General features: G+C 45.2%; 4 protein-coding genes across 4 annotated transcripts; 3 read left to right on the top strand and 1 right to left on the bottom strand.

Moving 5' to 3' along the window:
• Window positions 1–2,377: 2,377 nt before the first annotated feature.
• Window positions 2,378–3,242, bottom strand: LOC111066060 (enhancer of split m5 protein). Its single transcript, XM_041595002.1, has one exon. The coding sequence runs from the start codon at window positions 3,150–3,152 to the stop codon at window positions 2,604–2,606; it is 549 nt and encodes a 182-aa protein (XP_041450936.1). The 5' UTR covers window positions 3,153–3,242; the 3' UTR covers window positions 2,378–2,603.
• Window positions 3,243–7,192: 3,950 nt separating this feature from the next.
• LOC111066099 (enhancer of split m6 protein) lies at window positions 7,193–7,612 on the top strand. The gene has a single exon (XM_022354551.2). The coding sequence runs from the start codon at window positions 7,251–7,253 to the stop codon at window positions 7,476–7,478; it is 228 nt and encodes a 75-aa protein (XP_022210243.1). The 5' UTR covers window positions 7,193–7,250; the 3' UTR covers window positions 7,479–7,612.
• A 3,988-nt stretch (window positions 7,613–11,600) lies between these two features.
• Window positions 11,601–12,657, top strand: LOC111066089 (enhancer of split m7 protein). Its single transcript, XM_022354540.2, has one exon. It carries the CDS (start codon window positions 11,697–11,699, stop codon window positions 12,330–12,332), a length of 636 nt encoding a protein of 211 aa, XP_022210232.2. The 5' UTR covers window positions 11,601–11,696; the 3' UTR covers window positions 12,333–12,657.
• A 2,460-nt stretch (window positions 12,658–15,117) lies between these two features.
• Window positions 15,118–15,798, top strand: LOC111066051 (enhancer of split m8 protein). The gene has a single exon (XM_022354502.2). The coding sequence runs from the start codon at window positions 15,188–15,190 to the stop codon at window positions 15,755–15,757; it is 570 nt and encodes a 189-aa protein (XP_022210194.2). The 5' UTR covers window positions 15,118–15,187; the 3' UTR covers window positions 15,758–15,798.
• The last annotated feature ends 471 nt before the right edge of the window (window positions 15,799–16,269 follow it).

Below are 16,269 nucleotides of genomic sequence, written 5' to 3'. Positions count from 1 at the left end.
TTTGGTTTCTTTGGTTTTGTAATGATAAAATAACACAGACAATAATCTGTGTGGTGGTGATACAACGACAGACACATGTGGGGTCCTTTTAGTCGTCGGGTTACAGAGACACTCGCGTGGTTGGCAACAATGTGAAACCCATGCACTTGACACGAGACAGCGCGACGATGTTGGAATTTCTTTAAATTTTTTTTTTTTTTGTTTTTGTATTATTCTTTCTTTTTTTTAGTTTACAAATTAGTATGTGCGATTGTGTGTGTCGCATATGCGGGAGGCAGGTTCCAGGAATCACATGGGCATTGTCAGTGTTGGTTTAGGATATCAACCGAGGACCGAATACCGCCGGGGCCTCAAGAGTCCCGTTCTCCGTTCTCTCCGTTCTCCGCCCATCATTCAACACGCACGTGCACTGCACAAAAGGGGGTTGTAATTGACGGTTTAACTCGATGGTTGGTCCCAGAACCTCCCTAATCGAAGAAAGATATGTGATCCCTGTCCAGGGGTTCTGGTATGCAGATTCGGTAACACTCCATCCAGCCAGCCAGCCAGCCAGGCAGGGGCAGCAACACGTGCACCACACTCGGGCAGCAACGAGCTGTTGATCAGGGCGTAGACAGGTCTCGAGTTTGGTTCGCCACTCGGGGGGCGTCGCCTGGCCAGTGTCTTCTCTTGGCTTGTCTTGTCTTGTGCTTATGGCCAGGGGACCTCCTACTTGGACTCGGGGGAGTTCAACGAGCTGCAGTGGAGGTCCCCAGCTGCGGTGTCACTTACAAAACGTTCGTGTTTGGTTCATTTATCAGGTGGAGGAGGGCTAAACTAATGTGTGTGTAATTCACACATAAACGCAGAAATTATTTCAATGAGTTGGGCAACTTACATGAGGCAAATATGTAATCTGTGGAATTTCCAAAGGGAGAAGAATATACTTTCAAGATTAAAATTAATTTGTAACATATGCAACATGAAATTTAGGATTAAATTTATATTTTATTTATTTATTTGTAAACTGCTAATTATGGATTACAAACAATAAAATTGAAGGATCTATGGCATTGAAAGTTTTATAATTGAAGATGGTAGTAAATATTACAAGCTATAATTTTCAGGGATTTTCCTATTATTAGTTTAGGATCTAATACCTTATCTTTCATGTTGATAGACTAAAACCTTTAAATATTTAAATGAAGCTACAAAATTTAAAAAATGAGAACAATCTTCCTTAGACAAGTTTTTTTGTTACTTCAATGGGTATTTTAATTCATGGAAAATATGAATATTTTATCGCTTTGGAAATATTAAATCATTTAAAATAAATTCATGTCTCGTTTGCAGCCTTCTGGATTCAAGTACCTTCTTTCTTAACGGTCTAAAATAAGAAATATTTCATTGATTGGTTAAGTATTCAACAAGAATATCTCCTACTTAATGAGCCAAAAACAGCTGCCTTGCCTGAGTAAATTCCCATTTCATTTACGAAAATGTCTTTGATTTGCTGTTAGATCAATAAATAAGGCCAAAGTGAGTTTGTTTTTCTTGTGTTTTTTATTTTATTTAATGTCTATTAAAGCTGTTGTTGCTGTTGTTTTTTTATACCCGTACTCAAAAAAGAGTTAAGGGGTATATTAGATTTGTGGTAAAAGTGGATGTGTGTAACGCAGAGAAGGAAACGTTTCCGACCCCATAAAGTATATATATTCTTGATCAGCATCAATAGCCGAGTCGATAGAGCCATGTCTGTCTGTCCGTCTGTCTGTCTGTCTGTCTGTCTGTCTGTCTGTCTCGATGAGCGCCTAGATCTCAGAGACTATAAGAGCTAGGGCAACCAAATTTGGTTTCCAGACTCATGTGATATCCCACTGTTACAAGTGTATTTCAAAATTTCGCTCCGCCCCCTTCCGCCTCCACAAAGGACGAAAATCTGTGGCAGGCACATTTTTAAAGATACGATAAAACTAAAAACGCAGTGTCGTAGAGAATGCCCATATCTACCAGACTGCCGAATCTGAATCAGATCGGATCATAATTATAGCCAGAATGAAGAAATTAATTTTCAGTTGCTTCCCCTTCCCCCTCCTGACGCATTAAAGCAAGTCATTTTCCTTCTCGCTCGCACACTCTGCCGCGTTCAGTGCGCGAGCAACCCCTAGCGGAGGAGATGTAGAATCTAATTGGAACATGTACAATCTACATGTTAGATGTAGAATATACATTGTAGATGTAGATATCAGATGTAGCAAAAAAATGTTAAATGTAAAATTTTTTTTTTAATTCTAAAATTCTAAAAAATCATATGCTTAAAAATGTTTATGCTGACTGAGTACGGGTATAAGTAGAGTCGCGTCCCCAGAAGCGACTCGCACGTTCCTTCTCGTTTTTTTTTGTTCTTATAAATATTAAAGCTTGTGGTTCGTTTAAGTTCTAAGTAAAGCTTGGGGTTTGCCTAAGTGCTAAGTAAAGCTGTTATCACAGTATGCACGAGTCAATTGGAAGACATGATTCGTTGTTGTTGTTGATTGGAAGACAGGATTCGTAGTCGTAGTCGTATTCGTATTCGTTGAATGGAAGGCACAGGATTCGTAGTCGTAGTCGAAGTCGTTGCTGATTTACCAAGGACGCCACATGGATTCTGGCTTGGGGCTGGCAGCCGCCTCGGATTCCTCGGCATCGCTGTGATATCCCGACGAGGCGGGACTGGCAGGACGTGAGGTGGATTCCAATTGGGTTGTTGGCTGCTCGGGCTCCTGTGGCTGATCGGACTGAAGCATGCGCTGGAACTCAGCGCCCAGATGTGTCATCACCGTCTTGCCAATGTCAACGCTCATGGCCGGGGTGCAGGCCATCACACGGGAGATCTCGCTGACGGCGTTCATGTAGCCGTTCTTGAAGCTATTCATTGGCAGTGGTGAGACGGGCGCCTGTTGCTTGACGACCTGTTTGCGCATGAAGACAAGTGCCGCCTCCAGCATCTCGGCCTTGTCCAGGCGCAGTATGGCATCGTCGCCCTGGAACTCGGCCACCAGTGTCTTGAGCGTGTCCAGGCACTTGTTCATGCGGGCACGGCGCTGTCGCTCCAGCAGCGGCTTCTTCACCTTCAGATAGTGCTGCGTCTTCGATACGAATGCGCTGCTTTCGCTGTTTGCCTGTGGAGCCATTTTTGCGTTTTTTTAAGATCGCTTTTTGCTTTGCAGAGGAGCAGAAGAGATGTGTGTGTGTGTGTGGAAGAGATGTGTTCACGGTTTGCAGGATGCTGCTCGAATGATGCTGTTGTCGGCTGCTGCACTGCCTTTTATACCCCGCAGGTCGAGTAGTCCTGGGTCCTGCGAGGAGGACCTGCCTTGCAGGTAGCCAGAAATCTCTAGAAATCTTATGGCTGTGCGTGCGTGGGAAAGGAAATCGTTGTGCAAAGAAGGTTCCTTCGTCCGTCCGTCTGTCTGTCTATCTGTCTTTTTATTCTTTCTCTCTGCTACTCGGCAATTGTCTAGCCAAGGAGTGTGTGTCCTGTGTGCCCTATTGTAACTGCAATTAAAACCGTAAAATGCTGGCCAAGACGTGAGAACCGAAAGGACGTCGTGCAATTGTCTGTTACTAACTGATTTGGTTTGGGCCAAGCAAATGAAAATCAAACTCAGCTAAATTGTATTTGTCTTGTTGTGGCTTATTGATGCCTTGTTCTCGTTCTCGTCTGAGCAGATGGAAGGAGGAGTTTACTGCGGATGGGTCCTAGCTATAGGGGCTATGGCATGCTTCGGTTATGACACACATTTAATGTGTGTTTTGTGTGTGTTTGGAATCTTGCCCTGAGTCTACATGCTATGAGTATAATTCTCACCTCTAGCTGAGGTCATTCGCTGTTTAAAATCATCTTTGGAATCCTCTAAATACGATCTACGAACTCAGTAATCTTTTCTCAAGTTATAAATCTTTTTTTTTAGTTTTTTTTTCTCAATATTATCCCAATATTTTGAGGCTCTTTAATAGATTGAGGGGACAAAAACTGATTGAGGGTTGTGTGTTCACAGCTCTCATCTAACTATGGGATACATAGAGTCCTTCTTTTTTTTTGTGGTAATATAAATAGCTCTTGCCCCTATTTGGGCTGACTCTCATCTAATCTGTAACTCTAGCATGGGCTGGTCCTAATGTGATCTCATCTTAACAAGCAACCCGCAATCCTTTGCCCGGGCACCCCTCTCGCTCACTCTGTTTTCCCCATAAATCTTGGACGATATTAATGGGGACCCGGAGGGACCCTCTCTCTGCCACATGCAACGAGCAACGAGCAACGGACAACCCTTAATACGTACTCCAATCCCTTCGTATAGCAATCCAATTCGAATCCCTAGAAAGTGGCGAACGGTTGTCAGGTTGTCGGTCGGTCTTGGGTTTGTTTTGCTCGATTTTCATATCGTGAGAACCGCTCGAGACGCGTCGTGTGTTTCCCACGCGATGTGCACACCTGCCATTTAAGACGCTTATATGGTTACGATTACACACACACACACACATAGAGGCAGAGATACTGATACACAGAAGCGGAGCCAGCAACAACACAAGCCTCAAGATGAGGGCACTCTCTGTCGGCACACATTTATTGCGCCGGCGCGACGCTTATTATCAGGCCCAAGTAGCATTCGTTTGTCGTTCGTGTGACTGACGGACGACTAACTGACTGACTGGCAGACTGGCAGACTGGTAGACTGACTAACTGACAGACAGACAGACTCTGACTGATTGCTGGCTGCTTTACTTTAGTTTTTCACTCTTGTCGCCGTCATTGACGATTGTTTAATTTAAATTGCCGTCGAGACGGTCGCGAAGGCAGCAGCAGCTACCGGCAGTCCAGTACCGTCCCCGTCTTGGTTAGGTCTTGGCTTGGCTTAATGATTATGGCCAAGCTCTCGGGGTTTCCAAGGAACTGTACGCAATAGCTATTTGTACTTTACGACATGAGCTAATTGAACGAGCGACGATCCGAACGCACCCGCAGACATAGAGGAAGTTTAACGAGGGCTCTTTCAAGCTTGGCATTGATTGGACGAAGGTGAGGCGGAATCGACTGTCCATGGCGTTGACAGCACTGGGCGCACCACATCAATGGGCCCATCAAATCATTAATGGAGATCCACACACACACATACAGACACAAACAAGTGGTGAGTGAGAAGCCACAGTAGCCGGCTGACAGTTTGGATTGATCGTTAGCTACTGTCTCTCTGGCTATAGCTCGTAGACGGGTAGATCAATGATCCATTCAGGTTGAATAATTGTACTAGATCGATGATCCATTCCACTTAGTGTTGACCACGGCCTGGGCCATCCTTCGAGCCAATTATGCTCGACCACCTCGTAGCATTCGCATTGCATTCGTTTGTTTTCGACAGCTTAAATATCTTGGGTAAATGTTTGCCCACAAATAAATTAGCCAAACGATAAGTGGACAATTGTTGTCGGACATTAGCACCATGCGAAGGCATTTATGGGATCTTTTAGAATAGCTTTTACTGAGGGTGGGGGGAAGAAATAAAGTTGATTTCCTGGGTGTTAATCTGCTTGTTCTTTTCTTGAGGTGGGACACCATGGGAAAATACTTTAAGCAGGTAAAGTGGATGGCTTTTTATTTGTATTGGAAAATATTTGTTTTACAATAAGTAAAACAAATAATTTAAAATTAATTATTAAATGCCTTTAAATTGAAACTTCATCAAAAATATATTTAGAATTTTTTTCAAAATAGTTTTCTAATAATTAAGTAAAAGTTGCAATCCCTTTATTTAATTTTAATGCTGAGCCCTTTACGTATTCTATTCAATGCTCTTTTGAAAAATTTTTTATGGGTCTGTACCATACCTTATAAGTATGGATTCCTACCTAAAAATCTATGGATGCCAAATAATTTACAAATGTATGTTCCTTTAAATTTTTTAACCCTTATTTTAACTACAAGCTAAAATAATAATCGTATTGTAAAATAGAGCCAACCATTTACAAACATTACAATTTCCCAAACACTTCCACTAATTAGTAACAACCCCGCCCTGCCACTTGTCTGCCTACCACAAACCCCAGACCAAACGGTTCACTCAATTGAATGTTCCCATTGAAGCACCATTGACTCTTCCAAAAACCAACCTCAAATCAACCCAGCGCCAGCACTCACCCCCCAAAAGCAGCCCGCCTACCACCCACCCCATAAGACAAATACTCCAAATTATAATCCCAGAAAAATTCTATTAAAAGACCATCAGAGAGTACACCGCAAATGAATGCACCTTGCACGCAGAGTTGGCCCACACGTGGCCGACCCACGCTCAATCAGCAGAGGAGCACGCGGAGGAGCACTTGTGCGCCACGCGACGGGCGCAATGCTGAGCTTTCCAAGCGGTGTGTGCCAGGCAGAGAGCCCACAGAGCCAGACAATCAATCAGGTGGAAAGGCGGCTGAGCAGCGTACGCGTGACCCGCGCGGCGAGTGATGCAATTAACCAAAGTTGAACCAACTCTGCTTTCGCTTCAGCTCGGCTTCGGCAGCCAGCAAGTGCAATATGTGTCAGAAGAGGCAAACAACAACAACAACAACAACCAACCACCAACCGTCCTCCAATATACAAGGCAGCGAAATGAAATGAGCGGGGCTGTGGCCTAAATTGCAAACAGCTGCCACTCGAACCGTGGGATACTTTTCCCCTAGCCTGAAAACGAGAGATACGAGATACGCACTCACTCACTCGGCCAGGATAGGGGAAGGGCCCGTCCTCGTTGCTTGCTTGCTGGCAAAACCTTATCCATGGGAACCACAACTGCTCGACGCTCTCAATATTTATTCTGTGCATTCGTTATATTGAAAAAAAAAAAACACAAAAAAGGAAGAGATGAAATTCAACACAAAAAAAAGGGAAGGGAAGGGAAGGGCAGGGAGACACGATTATCCTGCACGTGTTGAGCTTGCTTCGGGGCCCCTCACGCTGAAAGCGTGGCAGGCGAACGTTGGGCTGCTGTTGCCATTGAAGATGAGGATACTGCTGCTGCTGCTGTTGCTGCTGTTGCTGTTGCGCAGTGAGTTTGCACATGTGTCGGGCACATGTGGCACTTGTTGTTTTGGGTGGTGCGGTTTTTGGGTGGCGTTGGTGGTGGGTTGCTTCTGCCAGCTATAAAAGCGCGCCACTTGCCATCCGGCCACAACAGTTACAATTTGCCAGCCCACGCGATTAGAACACTGAAAGCACTGAAAGTGAAAATAATACGCACACAAAAATGTCGAAAGTTAAGAATTTATTTGCCAAAATGTTGCAACGCTTCGGCAGAGGCAACCAGGGCCAGGCCAGCAGCGATGGCCAGCGGTACGACAGCCTGGAGGAGATTGCCCAGAATCAGGCCAATGAGCAGCGTATGCTCATGGAGACGCTGACGGGCTACGAGGAGGAGCATTTGGTGATTTGCCTGGAGACGGCGGCGGGCAGCTTCTATTGGCATTCGCAGTAGCAACAACCGAAGGAGGCAACACAGCAAAGCGCAAGGGAAGCGGAAACAAAAGGCGCTACAAAAGGAGCTACAGAGGGAGCTACAGAAGGAGCTGCAGAGGGAGCTACAGAAGGAGTCACAGAAGGAGCTACAGAAGGAGCCACAGAAGTAGCTTGATCAGCAGGCAAATCTCAGAGACTCAGATAGAAGTCCAGCAAACGCAGCAGCAACATCTGCATGTGCAGCAGCAACATTATCAGAGGCAACCATTTAAGCAGCAACAAAGGCTTCAAGCAAAGGATATAACAGGAACAAAACATCTCAAAGAACCAGAACATCATCAGCAGAAGCTGTAGCATGAGCAGCTCTATCTACAGTTGCCTCAGCAATATTAGCATCTCCAGAGCTTCAATAGTGGCATCACCAACCCCTCATAGATGCCACAAAATGATCATCAAAGCAGCAGAAGCTTTTGCTAAACAGCAGCCAGATCTGGCGCAGCTAGAAGCCGCAACATCTTGTACATCCGTGGCTGCAACAAGAGCCTCAGCAGCAGGCAGCATCAAAAGCAGCAGCAGTAAGAACGGCAGCAGCAGCAACCGGGCCAGCGCCAACGTGCGCAAAAACCGGTAGTTAGAAGCGGCCAAAATGCATGAATGAATGAGTAAAACGAACAACAACAACAAAAAAGCGCATTTCGTTCCATGAATGAATGAAGCTGTCGCAGCAGCAACTTACGTTCGTGCGAAACAAGTTGCGTGATAGCAGCCTGCCACTGCCACTGCAACAAGTGGCAGCCCAGTCAGAAAGTTGCGCCACACCAACACACGGGGGACAATCGTCGGTCCTGGAGTCCTTCGATGGGTGTTGATTGTAAAGAATACATAATAAATTTTGTGATAATAATTCTCTTTTAGCCATAGCAGTAGCATAAATGTTATATTAAATTATAAGTCATACAAATATATAAAACAACAAAAATTGAATTTATTTTGTGTAATTTTTTATTTAATTACAGTTGACTTTTAAAGGGGCTTTTGAACTTGATATTTACAGATAAAAATTCAAATTTAATGCAATCAAATTGGATTGTAATTGAAAACAATCCAGGCGATTTTTCAAGCGAGTAAAAAACCCCCAAGAGGCTTAGTAAATGAAGTCATTTAGAGTCGTTTGTTTGTGGTTTCTTTTGATATGTTATGGGGGTGGGGAATTTACACTGAAATTGAAAGTGAATAGTGAATCATTAAATGCTGCTATACCATTCATAATCATAGGTATCCCATCGTTACAGAACCCAAAATCAACTTTAAAAAACCCAATTTAATAAATAAAAATATAAAAAAATTAAATAAAAATCCCTTGCATGCCACCCCAAAAAAAAACCCATTGGAATTTGACCTTCAACATCGCCACTAAATCTGCGTAGCTCTCTCACTCCACTCTCTCCACTCTCAGCAACAAATCCCCCAACAAACATCAAATTTAATCGATGCAAATGAGGACGCGGCAGCCCCAGTCATTCCCCACAAATGATAATTTCCTGTCGCAGATGAAGCTCAAATCTTTTTCTTTTTGCATTTCATTCTCGCTCAGCGAGCTTCTGGTCAGCCCTTTTTTTTCTGCGTGCTTCTGTCGCGCGTTTGGCGTGCCGGGCATGCGCATCGGGCCCATACATATTCAATTACACAGTGCGCTGCCACAGCGACAACAGTCGATGCTGCAACAACCACAAATAAAATGCTGCTGCTGCTGCTGCTGCTGCCGCTGCATTGACAATAAGCCCAACCCCGTTGCGTGCCCAAATGGGCCCCTATCTATAGAGATGGAGTGGAGTGAATGGAATGGAGTGAGGCACCACGGCCATGTGCAGCTCGAAAAATTTTCTCACACTCGACTCGACTCGGACAGAAAATTGTAACGGCTTGTTGTTCAGCACACTCTCAGCACGCAATGCTTTATCTCTCTCTTTCTCTCTCTCTCTTACTGTCTCTGTCTCTTTCTTTATGTTACAGTCTGTCTCTGTCTGTCTTTGGCCCAGACTTCCTGTCAAGAGTTTTTAAACCGGCCACGTATATTGTTTATATAGTTAACGAATGCGATACATTTAATCTTTAGTGTGTGTCAATTTGCCGTACAGTCATTTAGTTTGCATGTCCCTCGATCCATCCATCCCTATACGTATCCCTTCCCTACCCTATCCCTATACCTATACCCTCACTGGGTCCCACGATGATGATGTCCCGACGTGCCCAGGCATGCCACTTAGCGTTCCCTTCTCTCTTCTCTCTCTCTCTCTGTGTTGGCCCCTGGGCCCAGCCGTTTGCCCAAGTGTTCAACAGAAGCTACAATTCCAGCATTCATAATTGACAACCGACCTGCTGGAGGGAAAGAGACGGACGGATGCCAGAAGCGGGACAGAGAACCTATTGGGCCCACGTCTGACACAAGAAACAAAAATTAAGTAAAATAAAGGGCAGGTGGTAGGTTTTTTTTTCTCTTCGCCACTCTGAATGACTCGCACTCGGAGCACGGTCAGATTTACAGTGGTGCAAGTGAGCAGAAAACTTGGGGGCAAATTTTAAAGCTAAGCAAAAAAATAAATAAAAAAAATAATTACATAAAAAATATATAATAAATAATAAATTATTTAATTAATTATAATAATAAATATTTATCCAAAGGCGGAACTTAAAAGGGGAGCTACAATTATCCCATCAAGAACTTTACTTTCAATATATGTAAAAGAACAAACCAATACACTGATTCTGACACCAGCCTGCACAAAATCACATTCCCATTAACCTTCTTTTGCAACATCTTTAACGGAAATACCAGAATTGCTTTTCCGTTTCAACACCCACAGAGAACCTGCAAGGGCAGACTGCGCAGAGATCTCCCTACAGTTCACACACTACGCCTAGAAAGACCCTGAAGCAGTGTCTCCTGCTAATTGCAACGCATCAACCTTCCAAGAGGCACCTTCCATGAGGCACCTTCCCAGAGGCACCTTCCCAGAGGCACCTTCGCACAGGCACCTTCCCAGAGGCACCTTCCCTGACGCACCTTATATCCGAAACTCTGATTCCCACGCACCGTCACAGAGTACGGAAATTAACCAAAGCAAGTAGAACACAGGACCAAGCCACCTTAAAGACCGTAAAATACTTTGCCTAAAATTCTGAAATATTCACAAGTCCAAAACAACACGTACATGGATGGAAAACCTTCAATCGGAGTCGGTCATAGAGATCCAGAAATTCCCGCATGTGTGAAAATCAACCTTCCACGACCCACCTTATTTCTCACGCACCGTCACAGAGTCCGGAAAGCAAGTAGGAAAACCGTAGAATACCTTGCCTGAAATATTCACAGGTCCAAAAAAGAAAAAAAAACACGTACATAGGTAGAATGGAAGGCAAACCTTGCTTCATTCAGAGTCGGTCATAGAGCGATGCAGAAATTCCCGCATGTGTGCAGTGGTTTGACCCACTGTGCCATGTGCATAAGGGCTCGGAACTCGGACCTCGGGGACACGGATCAGACACGGACTCGGGGTACGTTCGCTCGCCCTACCTCCGATTATAACTTATAACACCAACGAGCGAGAAAAATCTTGTGGGAAACTTGAGGGCAAAGTGTTTCCCACGATTCGAATGTCAGGCTAAAAGAAAACAGTGGAGAGCACACACAAGAAAACACACACACACACGTGCATCAGCCGCATGTGCAACCACCACCACCGCCAAGAGCTGCAGCAACAGCAGCACCAACACAGGAGTGGAGGAGAGACACACCAGCACATCGTCTTCATCCCCTGCCAAGGCGACTTGTTTGTCGAGAAAAACCCACCACCGAAAAGCAGGCGAGGATCGTGGTCGTCGGGTAACGTCGAGTAACGATTCGTAACGACACGACCAAACGACTCGTCTCGGCTTGGCTCGGCTTGGCTCGGCTCGACCCGACCCAGTGACTGACGGCAGGTGGTCGTCGTCGCTCCGGTGGTGCCTCTCTCTCTCTCTCGTTCGCTCTGCTCAGCGCATGCGCGCTCTCTCTGCGCGCGCTGAGCACGAGACGTCGCTGCCGGCACGTGCAGCTATAAAAGCGGCGGTAACTGGAGACGAGAGCAACATTCTCAACAAATTCGACGTGCAGTGAACAACCGGATCCCAGCCAGAGATCTGCCAACAAGTTTTCCACATTCACAATTTTACGTCAAGACAACAAATCTCATCTACAATGGCCACCACCAAATACGAAGTTTCCAAGACGTACGAGTACCGCAAGGTGATGAAGCCACTGCTGGAACGCAGGCGTCGGGCCCGCATCAACATGTGCCTGGACGAGCTCAAAGATCTGATGGCCCAGTGCACCGTCTCGAACGGTGATGGCAAATTCGATAGGGCCGACATTCTGGAGGTCACCGTCGATCATTTGCGCAAACTCAAGCAGGCGAGGATTGAGGCCACCGCTGCTGCAGCCAAAGTCGCCTCCACCACCAACGCAGAGCAGAGTTTCCGCGACGGTTTCATCCGCGCTGCCGATGAGGTCTCCCGCGCATTGGCTTCCCTGCCCAATGTGGATGTCGTCTTTGGCACACATCTGATGACACACCTCGGCATGCGACTCAACCAATTGGAAATGCCCAGAGCGGCACCCAGGCCAATAAATGCCCCGCTCTCCATCATCTGCGGCGGCAACAGCAGCAGCAGCAGCAGCAGCATCAGCAGCCGCTCCTCCATGGCGCCCAGCCGGGATGCCTGCAGTCCCGTGTCCAGCGGCTATTGCAGCGACAGCGATTGCAGCGTCAGCTCCCTGCCAGCGCCACAGTCTCTGCTCCAGATCAGCACCGGTCAGATTTGGCGCCCCTGGTAAATCCATCGATTGGCTGGCCATCATCCCCATCGGGCAATCGCGCAATGGAACTGCAGCTTTAGAAATGCTTTACAATGATCCTCATTAATCATCCTCGATAAGTGTTAAAAATTATGACCACGTTATAGGGCTTTAAGTTAAGTCTGTGATAGGACATGCTTTATTTACTTTTGTCAAGATCATTTGATCAGAAGTTTGTTTTTGTACCCATACTCGTACTTACCACATAAACATTTATTTTGTTTACCACATAAGCGATCTCAACAATGCGACAGCAAAAGAATACAAACACGAAAAGAAATACAAACACACACAAAATATGAACTGAAAATCCTTGAACATCTTTTTTATTATTTGGGTCTTGCTTATTTCTTTTACAGCTTCCTCCAATAAGAAATTGAAGAGCGGAAATATTAAATTGGGTATTTTCATTGCATCGAAAAGGTTTCTAATAGGCAAGGCCTAGAGTTAAATAAATTAAGGTAAATGCAGGGCTTTAGACTCCATGGCTCTAAGTACTTTATATGGAGTATATTTATTGTTGGTAGTAATTATTCAAAGGCTAAATACAAGCAGGGTAATATTTGAATATTATGATTAAAGTATCAATTCAATCTATGGAAAAACGAGCGGATTGCAGGCAAAATAGCAGACCACCTTCCTTCCACCCAGCCATTTAAGGAACGGTGGCGCACGACGCTCGACACGTGCCGACAGATTGGGTGCATGGAAATAGATAGGAATAAATATTTTAGAATGAGTGTAATAAAAAGATAAAAAGGAACAGGCTGTTATAAATATTTTGCACATAAAAATATAAGCAGTTGAACAATTGAAAGATTTGAGCAGTGGACATTTTTAAAGACCTTTCTGGGGATGTTACTAAAACAAATTAACTGAACAATGAGCCAATTTGCAGGTTTTTCTTCATCTGAATGCTCCTACCTGAGTGCATGGAATTGGACTCATGTTCATTATATTACTGACTACTCAATGAGTATAGGGATTAGTTGTGTGTGGAAAAAGAAAAGGTTTCCGACAAAAGGATTTTACATTATTTTAATATATTAATAAACTGATGAAGTTAAATTTAAATTTCAATTGGATATCAACGGAAAGTTCAATTTTCATTTTGCAAATATATATAATTGATATTCCAGTAATGTAATTTCGGCATTAATATTTAATATTGTATGTATCTAAATATTTTAAGCACACACATACACATGTATGTCAAAATATCCATAAATAATTTAAATCCACATTTTAAGGAGACAAAATATAATACGACACCTACGATTATGGACAAACCGTATTTGCTGCGTTTATTTTTAGATAAGCAACATTTAAGAACAAATTATTTAAGTTCTTAAATATGTTGGTACATTTATCAAACCCACAACTTCGCTGTGGTACTCCACCGACATGTATCCATCTCCTTATATGTACGCTACAGGGCATAAAAAAGGGTACTCCCACACCCACTACCACTATGTTCGCAGTGCGCCTCAAATACGACAATATATCGCCCTAAAACATGTGTATTTACCACCTAAAATTAACCAATACAACCTCCCAACACCAACTCCCTGCTTCGCCCATTAAAGTTGAATGCTGTCAAGGATCAACACAGCCACCTCTCCCCTCGACTTTCCTCACCTCATCTCACATCCCCGTGCCATCGATCGATCATTAAGTCCACCTATTACATACCAATTAGGCGGGGGGTTGCGATCGGTAGAGATCGGCATGGGGAGGTACATATGGCAGCGCATGCCATGCCTCACCTCAGGTCAAAGTCTCACCTCAGGCGGCAGGGCACACTTCCAGCGCCCGTTTGGCCATGGCCCTCCCTCTCGAAACTCTCCCAACTTCTCGCCCAGCGAGCAGCACGACCCGACACGACCCAACATGCAGCCAATCTGCCACATCCCTAATTGTGTCCAATAACCACTCATCATCGGGCAGGGCGGGCAGTGTGGGAACGGAAAGCGGACGGCAAGAGGCATTATGCCATCATCATCTGCATGCATTGATGAAACAATAAGCAGAGCGGAGATGCCACGGCAGGATAACAATGAGAGAGTGAGAGAGTGAGAGAGAGAGAGAGAGAGAGCAGCGGCCCACGCACAACCAGATGCCCCCGACTCCAGCTCCTCAGCTGCGACTTCAGACTCCGACTCTCGGATCTGCGATCCACGAACGACATAGCTCCGACAACCGACAACCGACAGGATGAGGCACTGAAGTATGCATTAAGGATAATAACACCGGCCTAAAGAGCAATGCGAACGCAGGGAGCATGGGGCAGGGGCAGCAGCAGCAGCAGCAACAGCAACAACAAGAGCGACAGCTGCAAAAATGTGCCCTGATCCTTAAAAAAAAAAAAAACGAGACGAGCGAAGCATGTGGCCAAAAGGGAAAACAAACGAGAAAAAATTGTGTGAGAAACTTACTTTCAGCTCGGTTCCCACGCCACGAGCCACAAGGATTGTGTGTGCGATTGTCCTCGGAGCATGTTGCAGCTGTTCCAAAACTCTTCGACTCTACTCCCGCTGCCTGTGCCGCCTGTGCGCCAGAGCAGTGCAGAGTTGTGGTGTAGCAGCGTACCGTACCCCCGGGATCCTGTGTGTGTGTGTGTGCGAGCGAGACGCAGCGAAGTCGCGCATGCGTGCCGAGGGTGGATTCTCGTTCGGGGGCGGGGGGGCAGGCACTGGCGGTGTGTGTGCCCAGGGTATAAAAGCGCATCGCTGTCGGGGGAACAACATCATTCACGATACAGCCATCTACAAGGCAACATCGCAAGAGCAAAAAACGAGCCACATTTCGTTTGCTGCACACAAAAACTCGTAAAAATGGAATACACCACCAAGACACAGATCTACCAGAAGGTGAAGAAGCCACTGCTGGAACGCCAGCGTCGGGCACGCATCAACAAGTGCCTGGACAACCTGAAGACACTTGTCGCCGAGATGCGCGGCGATGATGGCATCCTGCGCATGGACAAGGCGGAAATGCTCGAATCAGCTGTGATCTTTATGCGCCAGCAAAAGTCAAAGAAAACATCCGCCTCTACACCAGCCGCACAGCCCGCCCAGTCCGCCCTGCCTCTGGATAGCTTCCGTAATGGCTACATGAATGCCGTCAATGAGGTGTCACGTGTCATGGCCTCCACACCTGGCATGAGCGTTGATCTCGGCAAGTCGGTGATGACGCATCTGGGACGCATCTACAAGAACCTGCAGCAGTTCCACGAGGCCCAGACAACAATGGCCGTCGTCGAGAGTGAGAGCGAAATGGACTGCTCCTCATCATCCAATGCGGCACCCCTCAGCCCCGCCTCATCTGGTTATCACAGCGATTGCGAGAGTCCAGCCCCGTCGCCCATGCCAGAGGATGCCGAGAAATTGGGGCGCCCCTGGTAAAGTGGCAGGCGAGCAGGATGGAAGAGAGAGATAGAGATAGAGATAGATAGAGATAGAGATATTAAATAGAATGGAAACGCATCTGTGATAACCGAACTGTGATGGCAACAAAATAGCAAAACAAAACAAATAGAAAACAATTAACAAAACAATTGAAACAAAATATATAACAAATTGACAAAGAAAATCAAAACATTTTATTTTTGTGGGTTTTTTGGGTTTAGTCGGATTTATTTGTCAGCCTTTCAGTTGACCAAATGGATGGAACAACGGAACGGAATTGGCCGAATTTCAAATTCTTTTATATTATATATTATATTTATATTAATGTATTGTATTGAAAAATAAATACAATGCATTTTTTATTCACTGCAGTGATTTTAATTGCTTCAGATTTATATTTCAAACTACGCGCCCTAATCTCTTTTACCGATATACTACGATAGTCGCGATGTGAAGCTCTTAGAGATGCGTAATTTTCCAAAACCAAGTCAAATGCGATGATTTTTTTG

This window comes from Drosophila obscura, unplaced genomic scaffold (assembly GCF_018151105.1).
Source record: "Drosophila obscura isolate BZ-5 IFL unplaced genomic scaffold, ASM1815110v1 contig_4, whole genome shotgun sequence".
Classification (NCBI taxonomy): Eukaryota; Metazoa; Arthropoda; class Insecta; order Diptera; family Drosophilidae; genus Drosophila; species Drosophila obscura.
This window is presented reverse-complemented; position numbering and strand designations above follow the sequence as displayed.

Bases quoted from the DNA above. Each gene is read 5' to 3' on its own strand.
- LOC111066099 (XM_022354551.2), top strand. From the start codon at position 7,251: ATGTCGAAAGTTAAGAATTTATTTGCCAAAATGTTGCAACGCTTCGGC.
- LOC111066089 (XM_022354540.2), top strand. From the start codon at position 11,697: ATGGCCACCACCAAATACGAAGTTTCCAAGACGTACGAGTACCGCAAG.
- LOC111066060 (XM_041595002.1), bottom strand. From the start codon at position 3,152: ATGGCTCCACAGGCAAACAGCGAAAGCAGCGCATTCGTATCGAAGACG.
- LOC111066051 (XM_022354502.2), top strand. From the start codon at position 15,188: ATGGAATACACCACCAAGACACAGATCTACCAGAAGGTGAAGAAGCCA.